This window comes from Nelusetta ayraudi, unplaced genomic scaffold, assembly GCF_046127955.1.
Source record: "Nelusetta ayraudi isolate G7.1 ecotype Tasmania unplaced genomic scaffold, CSIRO-AGI_Nayr_v1 ptg000114l, whole genome shotgun sequence".
Classification (NCBI taxonomy): Eukaryota; Metazoa; Chordata; class Actinopteri; order Tetraodontiformes; family Monacanthidae; genus Nelusetta; species Nelusetta ayraudi.
Genome location: NW_027466164.1, coordinates 225,846 through 250,000, shown reverse-complemented (window position 1 = coordinate 250,000; position 24,155 = coordinate 225,846). Strand labels below are relative to the sequence as shown.

The 24,155-nt window shown below is 45.5% G+C and overlaps 1 protein-coding gene across 4 annotated transcripts in view; it reads left to right on the top strand.

The window, feature by feature from the left end:
• dock9b (dedicator of cytokinesis 9b) overlaps nt 1-24,155 on the top strand; it is a 61,698-nt gene that overhangs the window by 18,128 nt on the left and 19,415 nt on the right. For 2 of the 4 annotated variants that reach the window (XM_076049313.1, XM_076049311.1), the window contains exons 2-33: nt 797-913; nt 4,042-4,131; nt 5,621-5,703; nt 7,010-7,079; nt 8,139-8,234; nt 8,327-8,461; nt 8,541-8,715; nt 9,592-9,647; nt 10,153-10,227; nt 10,333-10,473; nt 11,474-11,812; nt 12,983-13,065; nt 13,414-13,536; nt 13,629-13,708; nt 13,800-13,987; nt 15,151-15,216; nt 15,358-15,450; nt 15,999-16,110; nt 16,247-16,365; nt 17,398-17,484; nt 17,594-17,683; nt 18,132-18,247; nt 18,683-18,752; nt 18,870-18,995; nt 19,587-19,658; nt 19,745-19,891; nt 20,006-20,089; nt 20,176-20,287; nt 21,138-21,316; nt 21,422-21,529; nt 21,983-22,079; nt 22,322-22,452. In XM_076049313.1, the coding sequence (XP_075905428.1) occupies nt 797-913; nt 4,042-4,131; nt 5,621-5,703; nt 7,010-7,079; nt 8,139-8,234; nt 8,327-8,461; nt 8,541-8,715; nt 9,592-9,647; nt 10,153-10,227; nt 10,333-10,473; nt 11,474-11,812; nt 12,983-13,065; nt 13,414-13,536; nt 13,629-13,708; nt 13,800-13,987; nt 15,151-15,216; nt 15,358-15,450; nt 15,999-16,110; nt 16,247-16,365; nt 17,398-17,484; nt 17,594-17,683; nt 18,132-18,247; nt 18,683-18,752; nt 18,870-18,995; nt 19,587-19,658; nt 19,745-19,891; nt 20,006-20,089; nt 20,176-20,287; nt 21,138-21,316; nt 21,422-21,529; nt 21,983-22,079; nt 22,322-22,452 (3,660 nt within the window). The remainder of the gene's footprint in view (nt 1-796; nt 914-4,041; nt 4,132-5,620; nt 5,704-7,009; nt 7,080-8,138; nt 8,235-8,326; nt 8,462-8,540; nt 8,716-9,591; nt 9,648-10,152; nt 10,228-10,332; nt 10,474-11,473; nt 11,813-12,982; nt 13,066-13,413; nt 13,537-13,628; nt 13,709-13,799; nt 13,988-15,150; nt 15,217-15,357; nt 15,451-15,998; nt 16,111-16,246; nt 16,366-17,397; nt 17,485-17,593; nt 17,684-18,131; nt 18,248-18,682; nt 18,753-18,869; nt 18,996-19,586; nt 19,659-19,744; nt 19,892-20,005; nt 20,090-20,175; nt 20,288-21,137; nt 21,317-21,421; nt 21,530-21,982; nt 22,080-22,321; nt 22,453-24,155) is intronic. The other 2 variants (XM_076049312.1, XM_076049310.1) reach the window with 1 other exon arrangement.

Sequence of the window (24,155 nt, the reverse complement as noted above, 5' to 3'; positions counted from 1 at the left end):
TATCATGACTATCAGTATCGTCAGTATCGTAGCAACATCTGGGTCACGAGATCGTCTTATGTATGTATGTATGTATGTATGCATGTTGTATTTATCTATATTCATTAGGGCTGCATCGATATCACTTTTTTTTTTACAGGAAAAGCAGAGTATGAGTATTTGCGTTTCAGTACTCCCCAATACCAATACAGAGTACTTGATCAGGTCATTCCACATTTTGTAATTACTTTTTCTTTTTCTTTTTTTTTGTTGTGTTATTTGAACAACATTCCTCAGCATGTTTTCTCGAACATGGGTCGACTGTCACAAGTTTCACTGCAGTACAAACAAACAATATTGTCATACACTTACATATACTGGCATCAGTGTTCTTACAAGCGTGAGTAGAGTACTCAACCCCAGTATCGGTATCGATACCTGATACTGGTCTCGGCATCGATGCGTCCGTAATATTCTTGACTATATATGTTATGGCGACTGCGGCTGTGGGTTGAGAAATGCATTGAATGGTGGACATCCACCTTAGTTCAAAAGTGTCAGTATCGGTATCTAACAGTATCGCATCATGGATACCAGCACTGTATTTATTTCAAATATATTTATTGAGCATCGGCAACAGAAAAAAGAATTACATACATGAAAGACACGTGTAAGATACAATCCGGTGCTTTTTTAGCACTGTATTTATTTTAATATGGGATCATCGCCACACTACCAGTGAGAGATTGCAAATATTCCAGTGGAAACAGGAAGCACTCATCTTCCAATCACTTGTCCGATGCTCTTTTCTTTGCAGGTGAAGCCGAAGATTGTCGAGCCCCTGGATTACGAGAGCGTGGTCCTGCAGAGGAAGACCCAGATCATCAGTGATGCCCTGAGGGACATGCTGCAGTTCCCCACAGACGACTTCCAGGTAGGGATACAGGTTGGAAGCCGGTCGTCCACTCACACCTGGAGCTCCATTTAATTTGGGGCTTTTAACGTCCTTTCGACAGTATATTACCCAAAGACATATTTTAGGTGTACATTTTTAAGCTCAATTCGTGGGCCGCGGCGCCTTTGACCGTTGCAACTTCATGTCCGGGAAAATCTTGGGGAATCGGCCTCAACCTCAATCAACGGCTCCCTCTGAAGACGAGGGAGCTGGTTTGCAAGTGCTTTGCAAAAAAAAAATAAAAAAAAAAAAATAGAAAAGATGAGTCACACCAGAGCTGTGTGACAGTCATCGCAGATGCACCCTGGATGGTTTCCATGGAAGCGGCTCAGAGGAGATCATAATGAACGTGGAGGAATTTAAGTTCCTCGCAGCCGGCGCAGACACAGCCCCCCCCCACCCCCCACACCCCCACCGACCAAGCGTTTTGCACGACCGCCTGAACATTTCATGTCCGAATTTGACCTTTCATCCCCCCCCGGTGGGCGCAAGACCCCCGCACATTTACGCTCCGCGCTCGGCCGACCCTCCCGCTGGCATTCAAAGGAAGCTCGAAGACTGTGTCAACATTACATCACCGCGGTGCCTCCCCTATCCATATTCGACTCGGGGGGAGGATACGGCTGGCGAACCGCTTTATTAGGTGACCTTGTCGAGAAACTCCAAACTTGAAATTGTCCGCTGAATGATAGGAAGAGAGATTGACAAAGCGCCACTTGGTGTTCCATGTAGACTTGCAAACGCACCCATAACAACCAGAACCACATGCACACTTGTCTGAAAATAGCCCAGAAATAATAGTAAAAAAAAATAAAAGATAATAATAACAACATTAATCATATGCGGAGCTGCAGTAGAACTGAAGTGTTCAGGATCGTGAGTTCACCCAGTGAGACGGTTCCCTTCTGTTTGAGTCCCGTTTTGAAATACAACCTTCTTAAAACGTCCAGTTTTTCTGTGGGAAATCTTGCGCAAATTGTCTTTTTCCAGACCCTTTCACAATCAGGACTTTATACTGTGAGTCTTTCTTCTTATTACAAGGCCGTCTGCGGTGCGCAGTCATCAGTAACTGTCCCAGAGTGTGTTTGTGCGTGCGTGAGTCTCACTGTGTTTGTTGTGCGGGCCCGGGCCCTCCATCTGTCCGACCCGCCGACATGTGTTTTACATCAACGGCGCTCGGAGAGAAGAAAGTTGGGGAGGTTGCCAGACATATGGCTGTGGCATGCGCACGTGCTGGCCTCAGACGTGCGCACACTATGCAGTTGGACCATGAGAAAGGATGTAAAGCGGTGGATGAAGTCATGCTTTGTGCACATTTGCGTCAGTCAAGAAGCTGTGTGTATATATATATATGTATGTATATATATGTGTATATATATATATATATATATATATATATATATAAATATATATATATATATATATATATGTGTATATATATATATATATATATATATATATATATAAATATATATATATATATATATATATATATGTATATATATGTGTGTGTAAATATATATATATATGTATGTATATATATATGTGTGTAAATATATATATACATATATACATGTATATATATATATATACATATATATATACATACATATATATATGTATGTATATATGTATGTATATATATATATATATACATATATATATACATACATATATATATATATATATATATATATATATATATACATATACATATATATATATATGTACACACACATATACATATATATATATATATATATGTATATGTGTGTGTACATATACATGCTAAAAGGTTTTGATGCACTCATGAGATGGTTTTTCAGATGTATCGATATAGAGGTCTATCGCAGGAGTGTAATGGAAACACTATTTTCGCATTTACATGTCGTTGTTCTTGAGAGATATTGATATTGATGCTGCGTGTTGTTAAGCTAGGTTATTACTAAAAAAAAGTCAGTCTGGTTTATATCATTTTTCCCCTTTATTATTTTTTTTCATATCAACATGAACACTCAAATGAAATTTGTATTTATTTTTTTAAGTGAGACAGGTCTGACGGACAACTGGCTCACCTCCTGCCAGGGTTGAGCTGTTACAGGCTAAATTAGAGGAACATTTCTTAAGAATACTGCTGCACCTGTTAGTGTTATTTCAACTAAAAACCTTGTTCTGCATATAAATGAGAATAAAAAGCCGTCACTTTTTTTTGTTAACCTTTGCAAAATTGTCTGGTTTCGCTGACTGCTAGTCAGTGAAAGAAAATTAGATATCTGACAAAACTGGGTCATTGTGCTGCTGTTTCCATTAATTTCTTTCTTCTCCCCCCCCCCTACTTTTTTTTTTTCTTTTCTTCCTGTGTTAAGCTGAAAAGCAGAGCACCAAATGGGAGCAATAGCCTCCCGTTGCTTGGACCGCCTGCGAGCCCGCCAGTCTCGATGCCTTCAGGGCACCTTTTGCTAGTTGGCTATGGATGATTGCTCTCATTTTTTTTCTCAAGGCTCGCAATCATTTAATAAGGGTAGAAGTGGAGAGGAATGTGGAGTGGAATAATCCAGCGTGCGGAACTCTATCTGCGGTGCATTGTTCCGTACTAATATGAGGATTCTCGTGTCAATTGGTGGGGTTGGGGGGTGGACGGGGGCTCGGCAGAACTGGGTTACCTTATAAACTCTGCTTTTTCACAAAGCGTGGGCTCAAAGCGCTCAGTTGTGGGAATCAGCTGATGCCACGCTGAACTCCCCCCCCCCCCCCCCCCCCCCGAGCGTGTCGACAGCACCTGCAGCCAAGTGTCGGCTTCCCAGCACTTCAGTTCCTAACCTTCATTTTTGACGCGCTGTGCAGGTACATCGTTGTCTCTGAACTTCCTTTGAAGGGGAGCGAAGACTCTGCTGTGCCGCTGCGGAGCGTCATAAAACTTTATTTTACCTCCAGGTGCCATAAAAGTGATGCTAAAAATACACTTGAAGTGGGGGGGGGGGGGGGGGGGGGGGTTTCCAGTTTGATTTGTGCCTCGGCAGGATGGGACTCTTGTGCTTCTGTCTCCTCCTGTCCTGTTTTCCTGTTGGTTTTTTTCACATGCCCTCTTCCCTCTGTTCTCCTGTCAGATCTCCACCCTGAAGCGCCAGGGCCGGACTTTATTCTCCAGCGTGCCAGAGACTGCTGAGAAAGAAGCTCACTCCCTGTTTGTCCAAGAGGTGAGACTAACCTGGACATACCTGGATGTGAGCCTGCTTTGTCCTCCCCTCATCCCCAGAACTGGGGCGAAAAGCCTCGGCCTCCGTTGGGCTTAACTTCACCCTTTGGTTAACAGAAGCCGGAGCTGTAATTTCTCTTTCTTTCTTTCTTTCTTTCTTTCTTTCTTTCTTTCGTTCTTTCTTCCTTTTCCCTTCAAATGCCGCGGCGCTCTCACTGTTGGTGTCCAACCAACACAATGCAGCCTGACCAACCTTGGAAAACTTGTCCTCGCACATAAAACGAGACGCACATTTTCGCTGCAGTCACAGACGAGGGAAAAAAATTGATGCGCTTCACGGCGAAAATTTGAAAAAAGGTGCTTTTAGCCTTCCAGTGAACTTGCACTGGCGCCCCTCACTGTTTCCTGAAAATGCAGGGGACGGGCTGCGCATGGAATCCGCAGCTCTTTGTCTTTGCAGAGGAGACACGCTCGGCCCAGGGTGCGGCCCGATAGGGGATAGTCCCCGACGGCTGCGGCCAGGAATTACATCATGGGCTCCACATCTGGAGCAGCTGGACGAGCAGCGTCTGATTTATCTCGCCCCTTCACCGGCGCCTTCCTCCCTGCCCCACTGCTCCTCCGGGGGTCAGGTCGGTCGGCATGCGCGTCTTTTCGTGTGTGTGGACCTGACGGACACATTCCAGAGAGTTTGCGGTCACGTGATGCGTATGATAGCTGTGCTGTCAGATGAGGTGGGCTGCAGCTCTCATATTGGCACAACAGAAATAATCAGGCCCTGGGAAGCACATTGAGCGTTTAAAAAATGAATGAAAAAATTGAGGCAGCTTCAACCGAAACGGCTGTTTCTATAACAGTTAATCACTTCCAAATTATTGCTCGTTACCGGGCTAAATTGCGAAATGGCCTGAAACAGACATCCATCAGCGCACAGCGCAGCGTCGTGAGAATATATTTTCCCTCGTTCCCCCGACGCTGAAGGCAAACACGGCAGACGGAAAGCAGAGAGTGGTTTGAGTCGTTAACTTCCAAATTGTCTCAAATTCCCCCATTATCATACTTCAACTTCAATGCAGCACGCTTTGTGTGCGGGCTGATTTCAGCATGGATCGCGTCCCGAATTGTGTTGTGTTTTTTTTGTCCACCACTGCTTCTTCGTTGCGTACAAGAGATAGCAAACGATGCGAATGCTAAAAGCGATGCTTCTCGACGACGTGAAGTTCACACCGTTTCCAGAGTGAAAAGTGTTTTTGCAAATTTTCCGCATCTTTACCCCGCAAGTACCAGATGTTTGAGATTCCCCTCTGTTGCGTAGAACCAGTCTGAATTTGCGTTGCGCCCCCGGTTGGAGGTTCGGATTTGTGCCAGCACGGCTTTCTCAGGTGGAAATCAGATATTCCCCCTGCCGATGTTTTTCCCGTCTGTTGTTCCAGAAACCCTGCACACAAGCGCCGATTCGTCTCTGACCTGTCTGACTCTGTTCTCCGCAGTGCATCAAGACCTACAAGTCTGACTGGCATGTGGTCAATTACAAGTATGAGGAGTATTCCGGAGACTTCCGCCAGCTCCCCAAGTGAGTGTTACTGAGGGTTTTGTTTTACAAGGGATGCTCGTTCAGTAAAAAAAAGTGCTATCGGTGCATCCCTGGTTCTTGCTGTGAAACCATCTCCCTTCAGAAGACAACCCACTGCCCCCCACCCCCCTTCCCCAAGGACCTTGCAGATTATCATTGCTGTTTACAGAAGAGGAGGCCTGTCTGTTTACAGCGCACAAAATGTTTTCCCGCGCGTCTCTAGAAAGACGGAAACTGCGCCTGGGCCGCGCCGAGCTCCTTGGCGACAACAATGAGAGGAGTGCTTCCTTTGTTTCTCCAGCGCGGCTATTCTGGGAAGCGCTGTTGATTAACGCCATTAACACTGGAGGGAAGTCCCACAATGCCTCTGGTGTCCTCGGGCCGAGCCGCTCTCCTGGAGGATGCGGCTGAATGGTCTCCGCAGATGTTGGGGCTCACGTCAAAACTTTGCTCGACTCGGCCTTGACGCTGTTTACAGAAGGACTTCCCCCGGGGCTGGCCCGGTCTCAGAAAGGCCAAAGGGCAAATAGCCTCTATGGGGGTCAGAGCTGCACTTTAAGCAACAGCTGCAGCATTAGAACTGCTTCCTGTCAAACTAAAAAAGTAAAACTTAGATTATTATTATTATTATTATTATATTATTATTATTATAATAATTATTATGGCCCTGCGATGAACTGGCGACTTGTCCAGGGTGTCCCCTGCCTTCGCCCTAAGACAGCTGGGATAGGCTCCAGCAGACCCCCGTGACCCTGAGCTCAGGAGTAAGTGGGTATGGAAAATAATGAATGAATGAATGAATGAATAATTATTATTATTATTGTTATTATTATTACTATTATTATTATGTTAGACAACATTTTTTTAAATCTAAAATCTCACTATATAGTGATCTCATTTCACCTGTCTGATGATGTTTTTGCATCACTTATCAATAATCCACAGCAGGTGTAGAAGTCCTTTGTGAGGCCGAGGAAGCTTTAGGAGGAATTCAACCTGCTCCGTCTCCACTCCTCAACCCACTGCCGTTCGGAATAAGCTGCAGCAAGGGTTGAATTCCTTTGAAATTTGGTTTTGCTCTTGTTATTATAATTATTATTTATTATGTGAAACGCCGAAGATTAAAATCGATAATCGAAAAATCGCTCCAAACTTACTGAACAGAAAACAAGCTTTTGTAGGCTTAGCCTGAAAACACTTTCAAAGCATCGGCTGGCACATTAAAGAATGTAAAAATATACATGTATGATACGACAGTAGGCATTGGGCTCCTCCTCAATCGTCCTGAAATTCCCTGTGCTTTCAGCAAAGCGGTCAGACCGGAGAAACTGGCTGCGCACCTGTTTGAGGTGGATGAAGACGTGGAGAAAGACGAGGTGAGTCCTTGCTTTTGGCGGTGTAGCCAGCAGTTGTGCAAAAGCACATTATTATCGTTTTGAATAAAGGCTAAGTGTGTAATTTTGGAGATTTTGACGAAGAAACAGCAACATTAAGTGGTCACATCTTTTACTCTCCCGAGCTTGCCAGTGAACTACGGTGGCCTTCGCACCAAAACCTGGATACCTCGTTCACTTTCTTCGTTGGTTTATTCTAAGATGTGGGCATTCAGACTAATTACAAAACATGCTGTCGGACAGCTGGATTGTCCACACCAGGCTTCCTTAGAAATATGGCAGTGCAAAATGGCAGCTAACTGGGAGCAAGACCCTTGATCTATGTATACTTTTATATATATGTATGAGAACTGAGAACTGGGTAGAAAAGCTCAATGACTTTTATTGTATTGCAAGTATACACTGTTTATTTATTTACAGGCAGTATATTAAGCTTTTACCAATACAAAAAACATGAATCAAGCCAAATATTACACACTGGACCTTTAATAAGAACTCATGAGATGTAAACACAATATTTGTGTTGTGTGATTTGTTGTTTTGACTTTTTCTGACAACAAATTAATTTGCCTTTCCCATTAAAACTGTTGAGGTTTTGCTAAGCCCCTCCCTGAAACGACCGCCGTCCAATCCAATGCTTAAGCAACTGTCGCCTTGCGCTTTGTTCCTCAAACAAACTTCACCCCAAGACAGAAAGAAAAGAAATGAACTCAATTGCTGACTCAAAGTGTGTTGCTCCAAACAAGTGGCTCAATTTCCGTGACATTTGCGGCACCTCCAGAGGCTCGTCTTCTTGTGCGATAATGGCCGCGGCGTGCACATTGATTGAGCTGAAAGCGCGGTGACCTTTACGGGACGGATGGGCGTCGGCGGGGGTGGTTGAGTGCAGTGTTGACTTTAATTTTGATTGGGACGATGAGCCTGGCGACGCGACGCAGCCCTTTCCCGCTCCCTCGAGGCTGTCGGCCCTTTACACTTGGTGAGATGTTTCCTCTCGGCTGTATTGGTTTTCATTTTTTTCCTCCCATGCCCCCGCTGCAGGACACGGCCTCCCTGGGATCGCAGAAGGGGGGTGTGTCCAAACACGGCTGGCTGTACAAGGGCAACATGAACAGCGCCATCAGCGTCACCATGCGGGTGGGTGCCAGAGCGCCAGCTTTCACAGCCTGTGCAAATATTGTCAGACGGCCGTCTGGGGGGCGCTGACGCTCTCAATTTCCGTCTTCCAGTCCTTCAAGAGGAGGTACTTCTACCTGGCCCAGCTGGGAGACGGATCCTACAACCTCAACTTCTACAAGGACGAGAACACCTCCAAGGAGCCCAAAGGAACCATCTTCCTGGACTCGTGCATGGGCGTGGTTCAGGTAGACCAACCCGCCACGAGACATTGTTCTTTTCCGATGGTCCAAATCCCAACATTTCTTTTCCTTTGCTTCCCCTCAGAACAGCAAGGTGCGGCGCTTCGGCTTCGAGCTGAAGATGCAGGACAAGAGCACCTACCTGCTGGCCGCCGAGGCCGAGGCCGAGATGGAGGAGTGGATCACCATCCTCAACAAGATCCTCCACAGCTGCTTTGAGCAGGCCATGCAGGAGAAGAGGAACGGAGACCTGCACGACGGTGTGCACGTCTTTCCTCCGTATTGTCTGTGAAGGTTCTCACTCAGTCATCCAGGTCATCTTAACGTAGAAGGGCTACGTTAGGGCAACTGGACTTGTTCTTGTGATCTTGAAGACGTTTCGCCTCTCACCTGAAAGGCTTCTGCAATATCACAGAACTGAAGAAGCCTTTTGGATGAGAGGCAACACATCTTCAGGATCACAAGAACAAGTCCACCTGCCCTTACGTAACCCTTCTACTTTCCTCCATATTGTTTCTGGAACCGGAAATAAGTGGTGGTTTTCACCTCTAGAGAGCGCAGCTGAGCCGCACAGCGTCTAAAGGTCCAGTGTGTGAAATTTGGCTTAGTTTATGATTTTTATACTGGTAAAAGCTGAACATAGTGCCCATAGATGCATTAATAAAAGTTCTAATCACAGTATAATAAAGGTAATTTGGTTTTCCGACCCTGAGAACGGTTCTCATATATACATATATATATATATATATATATATGATAGAGCAAGGGTCGCTCTCTAGTTTGTATGCCAAGCACCTAACGCTCACTGAGTGATTCAGGAAAATGTCAAGAGACACTGTAACTATATGATGATGCCGCAAGCCAGTGAATGCCAAATGAATGCGCTAGACGTGCTGACGTCAGCTAAAATGATGCTGGAAATATTTCTAAATCCAGAGCTCCATGTGTCAGACTTCCTGTTGAGTTCAGTTTGTTAAAAGTCAATGATGTGATGCTCTCTGCCAGATGAAATAACACCACTGGAGCTTCACAGACCAATATTTTTTAAATCACGTGCTTGAAAATCGCTCATTGCCTCATGCTCATTGTCCTAAATGCATCAGCTTGCAAAGTCTCTCTGCCAATCTCTCCCACAGATGAGGAGCATGGGAAAGCAGACCTCACCTCTGGAACCTTTCAGGACAGTTTCCAGGTAACCTGTTATGTCCATCTGACCTCACCTCTTAAAACAATACAGCAGCACACGGCCATCAGGAGGTGGACCCAACCCCTACCTGCAGTTCTGCTTCGTCGGAATTTGCTTTCCGACTGGAATTTCCCACGTCCGGTCCCCCCAGCTTTTCTCACCGCGCTAACCAAGTAAACATCTGGTGTAACGCGTGCAGCCGTCCAAGTACGGAACAGTACCAGTGCCGACCAGTGTGTTTCGTCCCAGCATCAAGTGTTGGTTCTTGGAACTGGTTAAAAACCACAACGACAGGAGGCGATTTAATCCATCAGAGGGGATGAAATATACTTCTGTTGCTGAACATTGGCACTAGTTGTTGGGATGGCTATTGCTCGAACGCCCTCCTGAGATCCGGTGCAGCAGAACACACACTTTTTACAAAAGGATGTGTGTGCAAGAGCTTTCATTTGCCTTGATTTGTCACTCTACATGAAGTGAATGTCCTCTTTCTCTGCCTTTGTTCCAATAGACTGCCAGGGATATTGAGACCAAAATGAGGAGTGAAGCTCGCCTGAAACTGTTCACCTTGGACCCTGACACACAGGTGATGATAATGATGATGGTCGCAATAATAACGACAACAATGGTGATTATTCTTATCCTGCAACTGTCATGGAGAGTTTTTGAGAACATCACCCTCGTCTGGCAGAAACTGGATTTCTCCGGCATCGAGCCGGACGTGCGGCAGTTCGAGGAGAAGTTTGGCAAGAGGGTTCTGGTCAGCTGCCACGACCTGTCCTTCAACCTGCAGGGGTGCGTCGCCGAGAACGAGCAAGGGCCCACGACCAACGTGAGTTTGCTTATTACACGTCTTGTCAAGGTCACGGACTGTGCGTACAGTGATCAATATCATACGTAGATGATTGCGCACTATAGTACAATTACAATACACATACACACAATTTAAAACAATAATAATGAAAAACAAAACGAAAACATATTTAGTGTGTCTGCTTAAAGTGCTGGTTAACCTACTCTAAATATGCAAGAATTAGAAATCAGCGTTAGATGATTTAAGCATGTTTGTGTTCATTACTGGCCAACATTACGATATTGCCGACACAAAGCGCCTCAAGAATAATTAAGATTGAAACATAAAGTTCATTGGATCGTATCAAACCTACCTTGTGTTAAGTATCTCATTAATAACGGAGGAGCGGAAGTGTCCTTTAGACCAGTGGTTCTCGACTGGTGGAGTCTCAGGAGCCACCTTTTTTTTTTTATCATGAAGTTGCGACCCAAATTTATTCCACAGCACTCAAATTTATCGCACCAAAATAAAAGCAGTAGCCCACTTTCTATCATGTCCATTAAATAAATCATTGAAATTATTGAATTGAATTGACAAAATAAATGGGCAACATTTTCTTTATAAATATATAAATATATTTTAAATACATTTGAAAAAAGAAAAAAGGGAAACTGCCCATGAAGCCACAACAAAATCAAAACAGCTCCATGACCCACTTTTATGTTGCGACCCACCAGTTGAGAAACACTGCTTTAGACTAATGGGGATGAGCGTATTGCTGCTGGTTGCTGCTCTGACTCCCCCTTCGCTCGGCACTCAGCTGCAAAACCACAGCTATTAGCTTTTCAGGCGCAAATGGGTTTTTACGTAATGGAAATAATACTTAGTGGTGGAGGCGAACGGGAGGATGAATTATATCAACGGCACATTTGGAAAATGTAAACGGAGCATGACAGGAAGGAAGAAAGGAAGGAAGGTGTTTCCATCAAAACTAACAAGCCGTTTTTTATTTCCCCTGCGTCTCCTCTTTGGCCCTTAGGTGGAGCCGTTCTACGTGGTCCTCTCCCTGTTCGACGTCCAGAACGGCAGAAAGATATCGGCCGACTTCCATGTGGATCTCAACCACCCGCTGGTCCGCCAGATGACATCGAGTTCTGGCGGTGGCGGGAAGGACGTCAGCAGCGGGGACGGGGCCCTGGGGTGCCACGGCCTGATGGCTGGGCTCCCTGAGGGCGCCCTGCAGTACCCCAAACAGGGCGTCTTCTCCGTCACCTGCCCCCATCCCGAAATCTTCCTGGTGGCCAGGGTGGAGAAGGTCCTGCAGGGCGGGATTGCCCACTGCACCGAGCCCTACATGAAAAGCTCAGACTCCGCCAAGGTAGAGACCTTTCTGGAGGCTCAAATTATTATTATTATTATTATTATTATTATTATTATTATTATTATTATTATTATTATTATTATTATAACAACAACAATAATAATAATAATAATAATAATAATAATAATAATAATAATAATAAGGTCCAGTGCGTAATATTTGGCTTGAGTTATGATTTTATATTGGTAAAAGTTTAATATACTGCAAATAAATACATTATATATATATAGCCCGTTATGGACAATCAATGAACACTCGCATCCTCAAATCACCCAATGAAGAAGAAGGTGGACGAGGTATCCAGGTTTGGGTGAGTAGGTTACCGTAGCTCACTGGCAAGCTCAGGAGAGTGAAAGACGGTGCAATCTAAAATGTAACCACTTGATATTGCTGTTTCTTCTTCAAAATCTCTGAATATTATAAACTCAACCTTTACGAAAGGATGCAGAATGTAACACCACACAGAGATTGATAGTCTGCAAACAGTGTGTGTGCCTGGCGAAAATAATCTAGATTTGGATTTGGATACACGTCACAAAATCTCTGGACAGAGCCCCTTGTCGAGTATTTAAGCTTCCTCCAATGTGATGGAGGGATGGATGATTTCCAGTTAAAAAGGATTATGTGTCAAGCCAATAAAGATGAGAGGGTCATGGCATTGGATGCCTTTTCACCACTAGGGGGACCCCAGAGGGTCTGACATCCATGAAGTCTGAAGTCTGAAGAATTGGCATAAAGTTGCAGAACCTTTAAAGGTTAACTGTGTACTATTTAGAGACTTTAGTGACGAGTGCTTACATTTTAGATTGCAGTCTTTCGTTCTCCCTCCCCCTCCTGCGCTTCCCAGTGAGCTACAGTGGCCTGCACACCCAAACCATGTCCATCTTCTGCTTCGTTGGCGTATTTAAAGAAGCAAACTTTCAAACCAATTATGAAATGTGCAGTCAGGCGGGCTGAATTGTCCATACCAGGCTTCCTTAGAAATGTGGCGGTTCAAGATGGGAGCGTGACCCTTATTGCTCTCTGTATGTTCTTATATTAAAATGAGAACTTGTTCTAAGGGTAGGAACTGTGATTATACACTTTTTTTTTATTGTATTTATGGGCTATAAATATAACCTTTGAGTCAGGACCAAACAATAAACCAAGGCCGTCTTCCTTTCTCAGATTGCTCAAAAGGTGCTGAAGAATGCCAAGTCGGCCTGCGGCAGACTGGGACAGTACAGGATGCCATTCGCCTGGGCTGCCAGGTAATGGCAGAACGAGAAGAGTTCAGCAAAATGCTAATGCCACATCCTCCAAATGCGTGCACAAATTTAAGGATTTGCTCAAAAATCGAGTCAGCAAAATGCAGACGATGCAGAAGTCGTGATGTTCTGCTTTCGTTGATTGCTGTTATCATGCATTTCTTTGCTGCCAAGTGAGCCCCTCAAGAAAAAAGTCTACGCTTATGAAGATCATCTATTCTTAATCTTTCTCACCTCTCAATTCTCATCGATTCCTTTTGTTTTCCAACTCACCAGTGTGAAACTGAAATGTGGCCTTTCTCCACCACAAAAACAAAACAAAAAAAACAATACGTTTATTTCTTCCTGCAGGCTCGTGTTCAAGGACGCCTCGGGGACTTTGGACAAGGGCGCTCGCTTCTCGCCTCTGTACAGGCAGGACAGCAGCAAGCTGTCGGACGAGGACATGTTCAAGCTGCTCGCTGACTTCAGGAAGTACGCTCGTACATCTTCTTCTTCATCTTCAAACAAAACAAAAAAAACAAAACACCACCACCTTCATTCACACACGTGCGTTTTCCCGCCAGGCCGGAGAAGATGGCCAAACTCCCGGTGCTCCTGGGCAACCTGGACGTGACCATTGACAGCGTGGCCCCAGACGTAGCCAGTAAACCCCCCCCGAATCTCTCCAGAACAGAATCGCCAGCGGCGCATCCTTTTACATCCTTCTAACTTCCTCTCGCTCTTCCCCCTCCCAGACTGCGTCACCTCCTCCTACATCCCCGTGAGGAACTTTGAGGGCGGCGACTCGGCCGGCGCCCTCCTGGAGGTGGAGGAGTTTGTGCCGTGCATCGCCAAGTGCTCGCAGCCGTTCACCGTCTACAAGAACCACCTCTACATCTACCCCAGGCACCTCAAGTACGACGGGCAGAAGGCCTTCGCCAAGGTGACCGGAACCTCGACCTCGACCACGCAAATCCCCTTTTCAAATCCGCTGCTTTTAAATCCCAGCTTGTCCGCAATCATGCGATCGATATTTTGACCGCGTCACTTGAAAATATGAGGCTAATCTTCAGAATGAGAGCAATGCTTGAGCCAAGCTGGCTTCCCTCCCAGCCGTCATCAGTTGTCTCCCTCCTCCCCTCTTCAGCCTCTGACATGACTGGCAGCTGCCTCGTACTCAAGCAGCCAAGCCTGCGTAGATCCATGTAGTCATGTTTTTCTTTTTTTCTGATTTAGCATTTAAAGAGGGCATTAAAATACAGTGTTTGCACTCATACAATCTACAGTTAATACATAATATATGTATTTTTTTCTTTTAACAATACTGAACAAAAAAATCAGGTACGATATTTGTGAAACACAATGGGAAAGGTTAAATATGAAGGAGTGGAAAAGGAAAACAAAAGGTCTACCAGTGAGTTTTGACATGAAGTATGAGTGTTGTGAGGCCCAACATTCAACCATAGGGAATAAAAGGAGCACTGCAGAATCAAACCTTTCAGTTCTTCCAGTTTTAGGGCACCAACATAAACTAAACTCAGTTGGCCCAACGTTTAATAAAAGTGCCTTTCTGAAGGCGCAGGGAGGAGTTCATCTTTTCCATAAGGTGAACGTCATGTACTATGTTTATTCACTCCTGTATTGTAGGTGGATCAGGGAGCAACCAATGCCTTGTCAGGCTTTTTCCCCCAGCGGTTATCAAGATACCAAATAGGTATTCATTGATAAATTATTGAAATCCATCATTCACGAAAAAAAATAACATGGGAAAACTGCATAGATAGATTGGTGTTAAATATCCCTCTTAATATTTACTGAAGTCCTGTCCAGAAGGATTTAACCACTAGAGATTAGATTCATGTTTTTCACAGCAGCTTTTGATCGACGCATCGAAGCGGAGCAGTTGTTTAAAAAGCAACCAGACTCCCACTTCCCGCAGCTGTCACTCCAACCGACCGTTTGAAATTTGGAAGCGAACGCAGCGACCCTTTTCAATCGTTCCCTCGGCCCTTCACTGAACCGACCCGCTTTTAAATTGCTTCTGGAAAAACGAAAAAAAAAAAATCTTATTATCCTGTTCCTGCTTTTCAAACCTGCTTCTTTCAGGCGAGGAACATCGCCGTTTGCGTCGAATTCAAGGATTCCGACGAGGATGACGCCCAGCCGCTGAAGGTGAAGTCAGGCTCTGCGCAGTCTTTATAATTGTGTCTTTACAATTTTTCAGACCTTGACGCTTGACCCTTTAAAAAAAAAGAAAAAAAAAAATATATATATATATATATATATATTTATATATTTATTTATTTTTTGCAGTGCATCTATGGCCGTCCGGGAGGTCCTTTGTTTGCTAAGCAGGCTTATGCAGCCGTACTGCACCACCAGCAGAACCCAGAGTTCTACGACGAGGTAAGTGCAGTGTTGTGTTTGCGCACCACTCGTGATTAATTGAGAACGCTTGCAAGGCGTGCAGAGGACAGCAGAGGGAGAAGCTGTCCTCTGCATAGACACTCCCGGAGCTTCCACTTTCAAAAGTATGGGGGCCAACGCGAAGGGTGTCAAAAACCTGCACTCTATCGTTTGGCCAGCAGGGACCGCCAAAACCGGTTGCAAAAAGCCAATATATTACTGGCTGTCAATATAGAAGGAGCCTTTAATTTATTCCTTTACTGGTGAAAATTACCTGACCATTTTGTCAGATTTGGTCTAATTTCAAATAAAACTGGCCATAACGTGGTGGGTGTGGCTACAGTTTAGCAGTGTAGTCAGCTGACCAACGGGTGGGCAGGCTTTGGGTTCACACCCTGCACCCTCCAATCACTGCTCACCTCTGGTTCCACCCACACATCCAACTCTGGGCTTAGAACGCCTTTATTCATTTGCAATTTGCAGAACGGGGTATTCGCTAAAAACCAACGGCTGACCTCGCAGTGTCTCCCCCCCCCCCGTCTTCTCAGATCAAGCTGGAGCTGCCGACTCAGCTGCATGAGAAGCATCACCTCCTCTTCACCTTCTACCACGTCAGCTGCGACAGCAACAGCAAGAAGAAAGACCTGGTGGAGTCGCTAGGTATGCCGCAGCTTTCTCAAGCTATATCTCCACCTACCAACTATTCAAATTACTATCTAAATTGTGCGTTGCGAGCTCGAAATTGTGCCTTGCTTGGGCGACTGTGACTTCAACTTGTCTTTTCTGTGCCCCATAGTGGGCTCAGCGTGGCTACCTCTGCTCAGGGACGGCCGAGTCATCACCAACGAGCAGCACCTGCCTGTGGCCGCCAACCTGCCGGCCGGCTACCTCAGCTCCCAGGACGGCGTCAACAAGGTGAAAGGGGGACATTGTTACATATTTTTTCTCAAGGGGATGGCACACAAACACATTTTTGCCTATATTTTGCGTCTATTTGTATCACGTGAATGTACGCCCCCATCCCCCAACACACCTGCTACACCCCAACTTCAAATTTCACCTTTAACTCACTTTTAAACACGTCTGACCATCGCTTGACTTAACAAAGTCTCTCTAATGCCGTAGGTGATATTTTAGTCTCATTTTCTTCCTCCAAGGTGGGGCCTGACAGAGAAAGTTTGAGAATGACTGATCTAAATAATGAAGCAAGCAATGTGAAAACCGTCTCCGGTGTTCATATGAGCCGAAACAAACAAGATAGATTTCATGAAGAAATATCCCTAAAATGTCCCCTTTTAAAAGCAGCGGAAAGCTGTGAAAGCATCGTCTACGCTGCAGGTCTTCTAAAAGTCTGACCTGTTGTGTTGCTTTTGCTGTATTGCTCCAAAACAGCTTTTTGCCAGATGGGGTTTCCTCCCGCGCAGCAGCAGTTCAGTCGGGAGTTAATGGACGAAGATCTCATTAGCGCTTCGTCCAGGTCCAACAGGCGTCTGTATCGAGTGTCCGTGTGAAATGCGATCCGTCGGAACGATCGATGCAGCGTCGCCGAGATCCTTCGGCGCGCCGCGGGTGGAAGTTAATCGGGAGATGCAATGAGTGCGCACGAGCTGCCTCCTGAGCATTCATGCTGCAACAGTTTGTCCCACACTTGTCAGTTTTCTGCTTCGGGCACGAGCGGTTCAAAAGCCTTTGAATGAATGAATGAGGGGACATCTGTTGCAGAATCTAACAAACAAAATGCTCTATTCTGTGAAACCTCAGTTCAAAAACAAAATAAAACCCCAAATAAATGAATAACCACTTGTTCTGGTTTTTGCTCTGAAGTGCTGCCATGTGTCCGAAGCAGTAAAATTGATTGGTTAACCAATTGCCTTTCTTCTTCTCCCTTTAATGATTTGAAAAATCGTGCTTTTGTCACCCCCAACGCAACCTGTCCTGTCGTTTCAGCACTCGGGCTCCGAGATCAAGTGGGTGGACGGAGGGAAGCCCCTGTTTAAAGTCTCTACTCATCTCGTCTCCACCGTTTACACCCAGGTAGGCACGCCCCTCCTCACGCCTCATCCTGAAGTCAAAATACAGCTGGTGTTTGTGTGTGTTCACTCGTTTTGTTTTGTTTTTTCATATTTGTTTCGAATCCATCCAGGATCAGCACTTGCACAACTTCTTCCAGCACTGTCAGAGCACTGAGACGTCCGAACAGGCCTCCGAGGGGGAGCTGGTCAAATACCTGAAGGTGACGATGCCCGTAGAGCTCAGCGCCCCCTGCTGTTTCAGCCAACGCCGTTTTAAAGGCGTTGGACTTTTTGCCAAATTCGCCTAATCGCCGTGATCCACACAGCCCCACATCAGGAGGTCTGTTCCCTTTAATTATGAGGCACTGGCGAAACAGTACCAGTCTCCTTCAAAACTCATCAAGTGAAAAGGAAAAGTCGTGACCTCCAATAATAATTAATGATAATAATGTGCAGCTTCACGGTCCTGTGCTGATTTAAAATCAAAACGCCCATTTAAAATCTGTGCACTCGCAGCTTCATCCATTATATCCTGTCCTCAGTGCAGCAGGTTCCGATAATCAAAGGGAACACGTCCACTTGTATGACGACAGAGATCGTGACGATAGGTTTGCAGTTTGCGAAAATGTTGCAGTGTCCCTTTAAGGCGCCTGGTTTTCCTCCTCTCAGAGTCTCCATGCGATGGAGGGCCACGTCATGGTCAACTTCCTGCCCACCGTCCTCAACCAGCTCTTCTGCGTCTTGACCAGAGCCACGCATGAGGATGTGGCTGTCAACGTGACCAGGCAAGGCACACACACACACACACACACACACACACACACACACACACACACACACCACATGGGTGAAAGGCCTGTCTTCCAGCGTTTGGCACCTCTGCTCCTGTCGTGTTTTGAGCCTTTTTCCTTTTTTGAACAACTTCACAGTAGGAAAGTACAATAACAGGACTTTGGCTTATTTTCTCTCTCCAAAGCACTTTTCCCCTGTTTCATTTTAATAGCCGAAGAATATCTCATTACAGTCTCACCCGCGGCTTTTATTCCACCTGTGTTTCTTTCCTATTTCCTTCGGCTGCGTAGCGGTGCGAATAATTGAAAATTGGAATAGGCGGCGCATAAATGAGGCGTCCGAGTCCATCAAAGGCAGTCAGTGTCTTCCGGTTCTTGTTATTTTTTTCATTTTATTTTTTTTAATGCATGTGCGTCACTGCTCCTCAGGGTGATGGTGCACGTTGTGGCGCAGTGCCACGAGGAGGGGCTGGAGCACTACTTGAGATCCTACGTCAAGGTGCGGCCTTTTTCCACCCGACAACGTATAATCACAAAAAGCTAATTTGGACTTGACGATTGATTTCTGATGGCTTCCCCCCGCCCCCTCCCCCACCCCCGCCCCGCCTCCCTGCAGTTTGTGTTCAAGCCGGAGACCTATTCGTCGGCGGGCCTCAGGACGGTGCACGAGGAGCTGGCCAAGGCCATGACGGCCATCCTGAAGCCGTCCACAGACTTCTTGACCAGCAACAAGCTGCTCAAGGTGAAGCGCTGCAGCAGTGCCCTTGAACAGACAATCAGCTGTAACTCAACAAAGGCTCTGTAGCAAAGCTGAGCAAGAGCAAAGACAAGCACTAAATCAGACAAAATTGACATTAGAGCCTATTTAATTGTTATCATGATTATTTTTTATTTTTTCTGTCTCGTAAACAAATTATCAATTATTACCTCTTTTGGGTCATGACCCACCAGTTGAGAAACATTGATTTCGATTAACAAAAACATTTCAACCAGCTTGTAAAGGTATGAATTTAAGCCGCCTTTTGGGAGTGAGAGTCAGACAATTTTATTTAGTCTTTGTGCAACCAGCTTTGGCGGTCCCTGCTGGCCAAACAATAGATTGCAGGTTTTTGGAGCTCCCTTGTTGGCCTCCAGTTTCAAACCAGATTCTCCATCCGTCCTTATATAGAGTCAATGGTGTCACACCAGCATTTATTGGACCTGCCTTTTAAAACTCAGTTCATAAAATACGCTTTTTTTGATGGCGAGAGCTCCGTCTTCCCTTTTTATCTGTGCCGCACCTTTTTTTGTTCTAAATTCAAAATAAGGTTCTAACAATTTTTCTGTGTTGCAGCACTCGTGGTTCTTCTTCGAGGCTCTGGTGAAGTCGATGGCTCAGTACCTCATCGAGTGTGGGAAAGTCAAAGTAGGTTTGATTCACATCTCCTTCCTCTTGAGAAAATCTTCCCGCCTCTTTCATCATGTGCGCCTTTCTTTCATTTCTGATTTCAGCTCTCCAGGAACCAGCGCTTCTCTGCGTCGTTCAACCACGCGGTGGAGACGCTGGTGAACATGCTAATGCCGCACATCACCCAGAAGTACAAGGACAACCTGGACGCAGCCCGCAATGCCAACCACAGCCTGGCGGTGTTCATCAAGGTCGGCTCGCATCCCCCGATTGAAAGAGCGCAGAGTCTGAATAAAACGACCTTTGGAGTCAAACATCAGAATAAAATTCCAAAAATCAATCCGTTCTCCTTTTTTTCTCCGCAGCGCTGCTTCACCTTAATGGACCGGGGCTTTGTCTTCAAGCAGATCAACAACTACATGAACTGCTTTGTGCCGGGAGACCCCAAGGTGAGAGATTTTCCCCACCAGCGCTTTTATTGGCGGTTTACTGCAGTTATTATTCGGTTTCATGAAGTCTGAACCTTTCTCTCTAGACTCTGTACGAGTTCAAATTTGAGTTCCTGCGGGTGGTCTGCAACCACGAGCACTTTGTGCCCCTCAACCTGCCCATGCCGTTTGGAAAGGGCAGAATCCAAAGGTTCCAAGGTAAGATTTCCCTCCTTCCCGAGACTGGACGGGAACTCTCGTTTTTGAACATTTTATTTTGACTGTGCAAATGTCTCAAGGGTTCCTCACTGCTATTTAACAATTACTTAACACAAGATGATATGGAAATACAATTTCAGGAAGCAAAATTAATATAAAACACAGAAAAGAAAAGACTTGACCTATTCGAAAAGGAGCGAGAAGAAGCTTGTTAACTCTCAACCCTTTGTCCAAATATAAATAAAGGATATCTGTATGTGCACGTGTGTGTGTGTGTGTGTGTGTGTGTGTGTGTGTCTGTGTGTGTGTCTGTCTGTCTCCACACACATCTACATTCACACACCCTCATCCATACGTACATGCACCTATGTAAACATACGCACAAGAGCATCTACCAACATAGTCATATAGCGTCTATATATACACATACCTACACACCTACACTACCAGTCAAAAGTTTGGACACATAATTTTGATTTAATGGTTTTTTTTCAGTTTCATGCCTATTTGCATTGTAGATTGTCACTCAAGGCATCAAAACTATGAATGAACACATCTGGATTATGTATTCAACAAAAAAGTGTGAAATAACTCAAACAAATTTTATATTTTAGATGATCTAGAATAGCCACCCTTCATATAAAAACATATTTAGGTATTTAACATGTTTATCTTTTGCCTCATGTTCAAAGATTAGAGTTAGATAACCTGTCTGTAACCTGTCTTCACCTATATTGTTCCATCATTGACAGCGGTAATAGCTATGCAGAAATGTTTTCAAGGTTGTTTGTATGTATGTTTGCTATTTTGAACTTCTGTTCCCCTCTTACCCCCCCTCGCCCCTCCGCAGACCTTCAGCTGGACTACTCCCTGACCGACGACTTCTGCCGCAACCACTTCCTGGTGGGGCTGCTGATGAGGGAGGTGGGCGGCGCCCTGCAGGAGTTCCGAGAGGTCCGCCACATCGCCGTCCAGGTGCTCAAGGGCCTGATGATCAAGCACACGTTCGACGACCGCTATGCCGCCAAAGTGAGTGGGCTCTCTGAAGGAGATGCATTGGGAGAGTTGGGTGGTGAGGGGGGCGGGTGGCATTTTGAAACCTGCAATTACAGCGTGAAATGTGTAACATTCCAGAGCCAGCAGGCCAGACTGGCCACCCTCTACCTCCCACTGTTCGGCCTGCTCCAGGAAAACGTCCACAGGCTCAACGTCAAAGACTCCGGCCACGTCGTAAACCATGGCGTAAGTCTGACCCCTGGTGGCCGTTCAGAGCGGACCGCAGCATTTATTTTTTATTGATTGATTTCTCTTTTTTCACTCAAAGCCTTTACTTTAGTTTCCTTTTTTGTATTAGACACACTTTTTTTTATATATAAATAATGAGAAGCCGCCCCTCCAAAATCAGATGGCACAAAACGTAACGAAACATTACGACACGTCACAATTGTAGCGTCAACTTACAACTTTACATCTTTGTCTGGTCATACATGCATGATTGTGTTAAAGAATAACTGTCGCCTTTTAAGCTGTGTAACAACCTAGTGAGTTGACCCAGCGTAGCATGGCTGCGGTGAACCCATGCAGATGAATTTGTTTATGGTGTACCTGCTGTGCTCAGCAGCACCCCCTACTGGTGATTTTGGAGAAAACGCATCGCTCACAGCCAAGTCTCCTGACCGAGTGTCTGTGTTTCAGACGGCCCGAGACGACTCCACGGTGACGCCTCAGAAACCCAGCAGCTGCATAGAAAACGCCCTCCATAAAGATGTGTTCGGTGTCATTTCCGGGACAGGTAAACCCCCTTTTTTACACTCTTTTGGCGGGAGCCGCAACAAGCCGAATGACATGCCGAATACACACTGCATGATTGGTTTTCTCCTTTCAAAAAGGAACAAGACGACAAAGATTTTCACCGTATTTTCAGAGCGTTCTCTCCTGTCAAAGACAAAGACGATGCACATCCATTGCAAATTTACTCTGGCACTCAATAAATGTTTCACATAAATATATATGTGTTTCTTTCCTGTCCCGCAGCTTCCCCGCACAGCTCCACTCCCAACATCAGCGCCGTTCACCACGCCGACTCCAGAGGCTCCCTGATCTCCACCGACTCGGGAAACAGCCTGCTGGACAAGAGCAGCGACAAGACCAACTCCCTGGAGAAGGTAGACGACAAGTTCAGCAAGTGGTGAAGGACACTCAGTGCACTTTCACATCTGGACTTTTAGTTTTCATCCTGGACTCTAGATTTAGCTGCACAAATGCACATAGACACATAGATAGAATTTTTTATTTTTTATTATTATTTTTTTTTTTAACGTTTGAAGCGTGGGTTGCTTTTAGGCTCAATGATATAAGTCCTGGTTATTTTGATTATTGTTATTGCCATTATTGTTATTATTGGCATCCGTTTTGTAACCAGAAGCTCCGCCCATCGAGCCAACGTCAGTCAGTGGTTGGACACTTTTGGTAACTTTTGGTTATAAAGCAGAAAAAGACGGATAAATAACTTATGTTTAGAGACGCCACTTTCAGTGTCCTTCACTTCACGACTAAATGAAAATGAAATGAAAGATACTTTTTTTTAATCCCCATGGGGAAATTATATCCAGCACCTCATCACACAAAAGCACATAAAACGAAACATAAAAACATCCTCACATAAAAGCATAAAAGCAAGTCAAATAAATTAGGCTCGAGATTTTTAGCTTTAATAAGATTAATAAGATTTACTTCTCTGAAAGGTCCAGTGTGTACAATTTGGCTTGATTTATATTCATAAGTCAAGCCAAAAATATATTTTTATATATTTATATTGGTAAAAACTTAATATACTGACCGTAAATACGTGAATAAAAGTGTATATTTGCAGGACAATAAAAGTAATTTGGTTTTCCTGCCCTTAGAACTTATGTATATATAAGAATATACATGGAGCAGTCTTGCTCCTAGTTAGCTGCCATTTTGCGCCACCATTTTTTCAGGAAGCCTCCCGTCACTGCTCTAAATACTAGAATAAACTGTCAGGCGGACTTCCTTAAAAATTTGACACACTGGACCTTTAATATCCTGGATTTTTCGTGGGATGTCCCTCCTCTTCATCGCTGCTTGTGTCGCCCGTTGTGGCAGTTGTTGAGAAACCAAGCATCACGTGACATGCGAGACCCCCCCCCAAAAAAACCCTTGGACATGACAAATCCCTGAGATCCCCCCTGCTCGTCCTTCAAAGCCCCGTTCAATTCCATGTGGTCTGCATTCCAACCCCCCTCCCCGCCCCCCTCCTCCTCCAGTGCTCCTTCGCCCCTCCCCCACCTCCCTCTGTGACCCCCACTGACCCCCCGCAGCCGCGGGACCGCTTTGCCAGGCGGCACACCGTCAACGTCCCGCCGCTGCCCTCTGAGCCCACCAAGCCGGCGCCGACCCCAGGCCACACGGCCAAGCGCTTCACCATGGACTTCTCCCTCCTGTCCCCCCCTCTCCCCGAGGGGTCTGAGCCCCGGGGGGCCGCAGCGCCCAGGGAGGACGGACGCCACTTGCCTATACAAGTATTCTGTTTGAGCCGTGCTGCTGACCCCCCCAGTTCACACCGAAAGCGTCTGCGGCGCGTTTGCAGCCATTAAAGTCCGTGTGCGTGTTCCCACCACCAGGGGGCCACGCGGGTGCGTTTCCCAGAAGCGTGAAACCAACGACTGAACGCGCTTTGGAAAAATACATGACTGTTGTATTTTTCACGCTTTGTGCGTGCTGACCGCGTCAATCACAGCCAATAGAATCGTCTAGTATCTATCTATCTATCTATCTATCTAGTATCTAGCTAGCTAGCTAGTATCTATCTATCTATCTATCTATCTATCTATCTATCTATCTA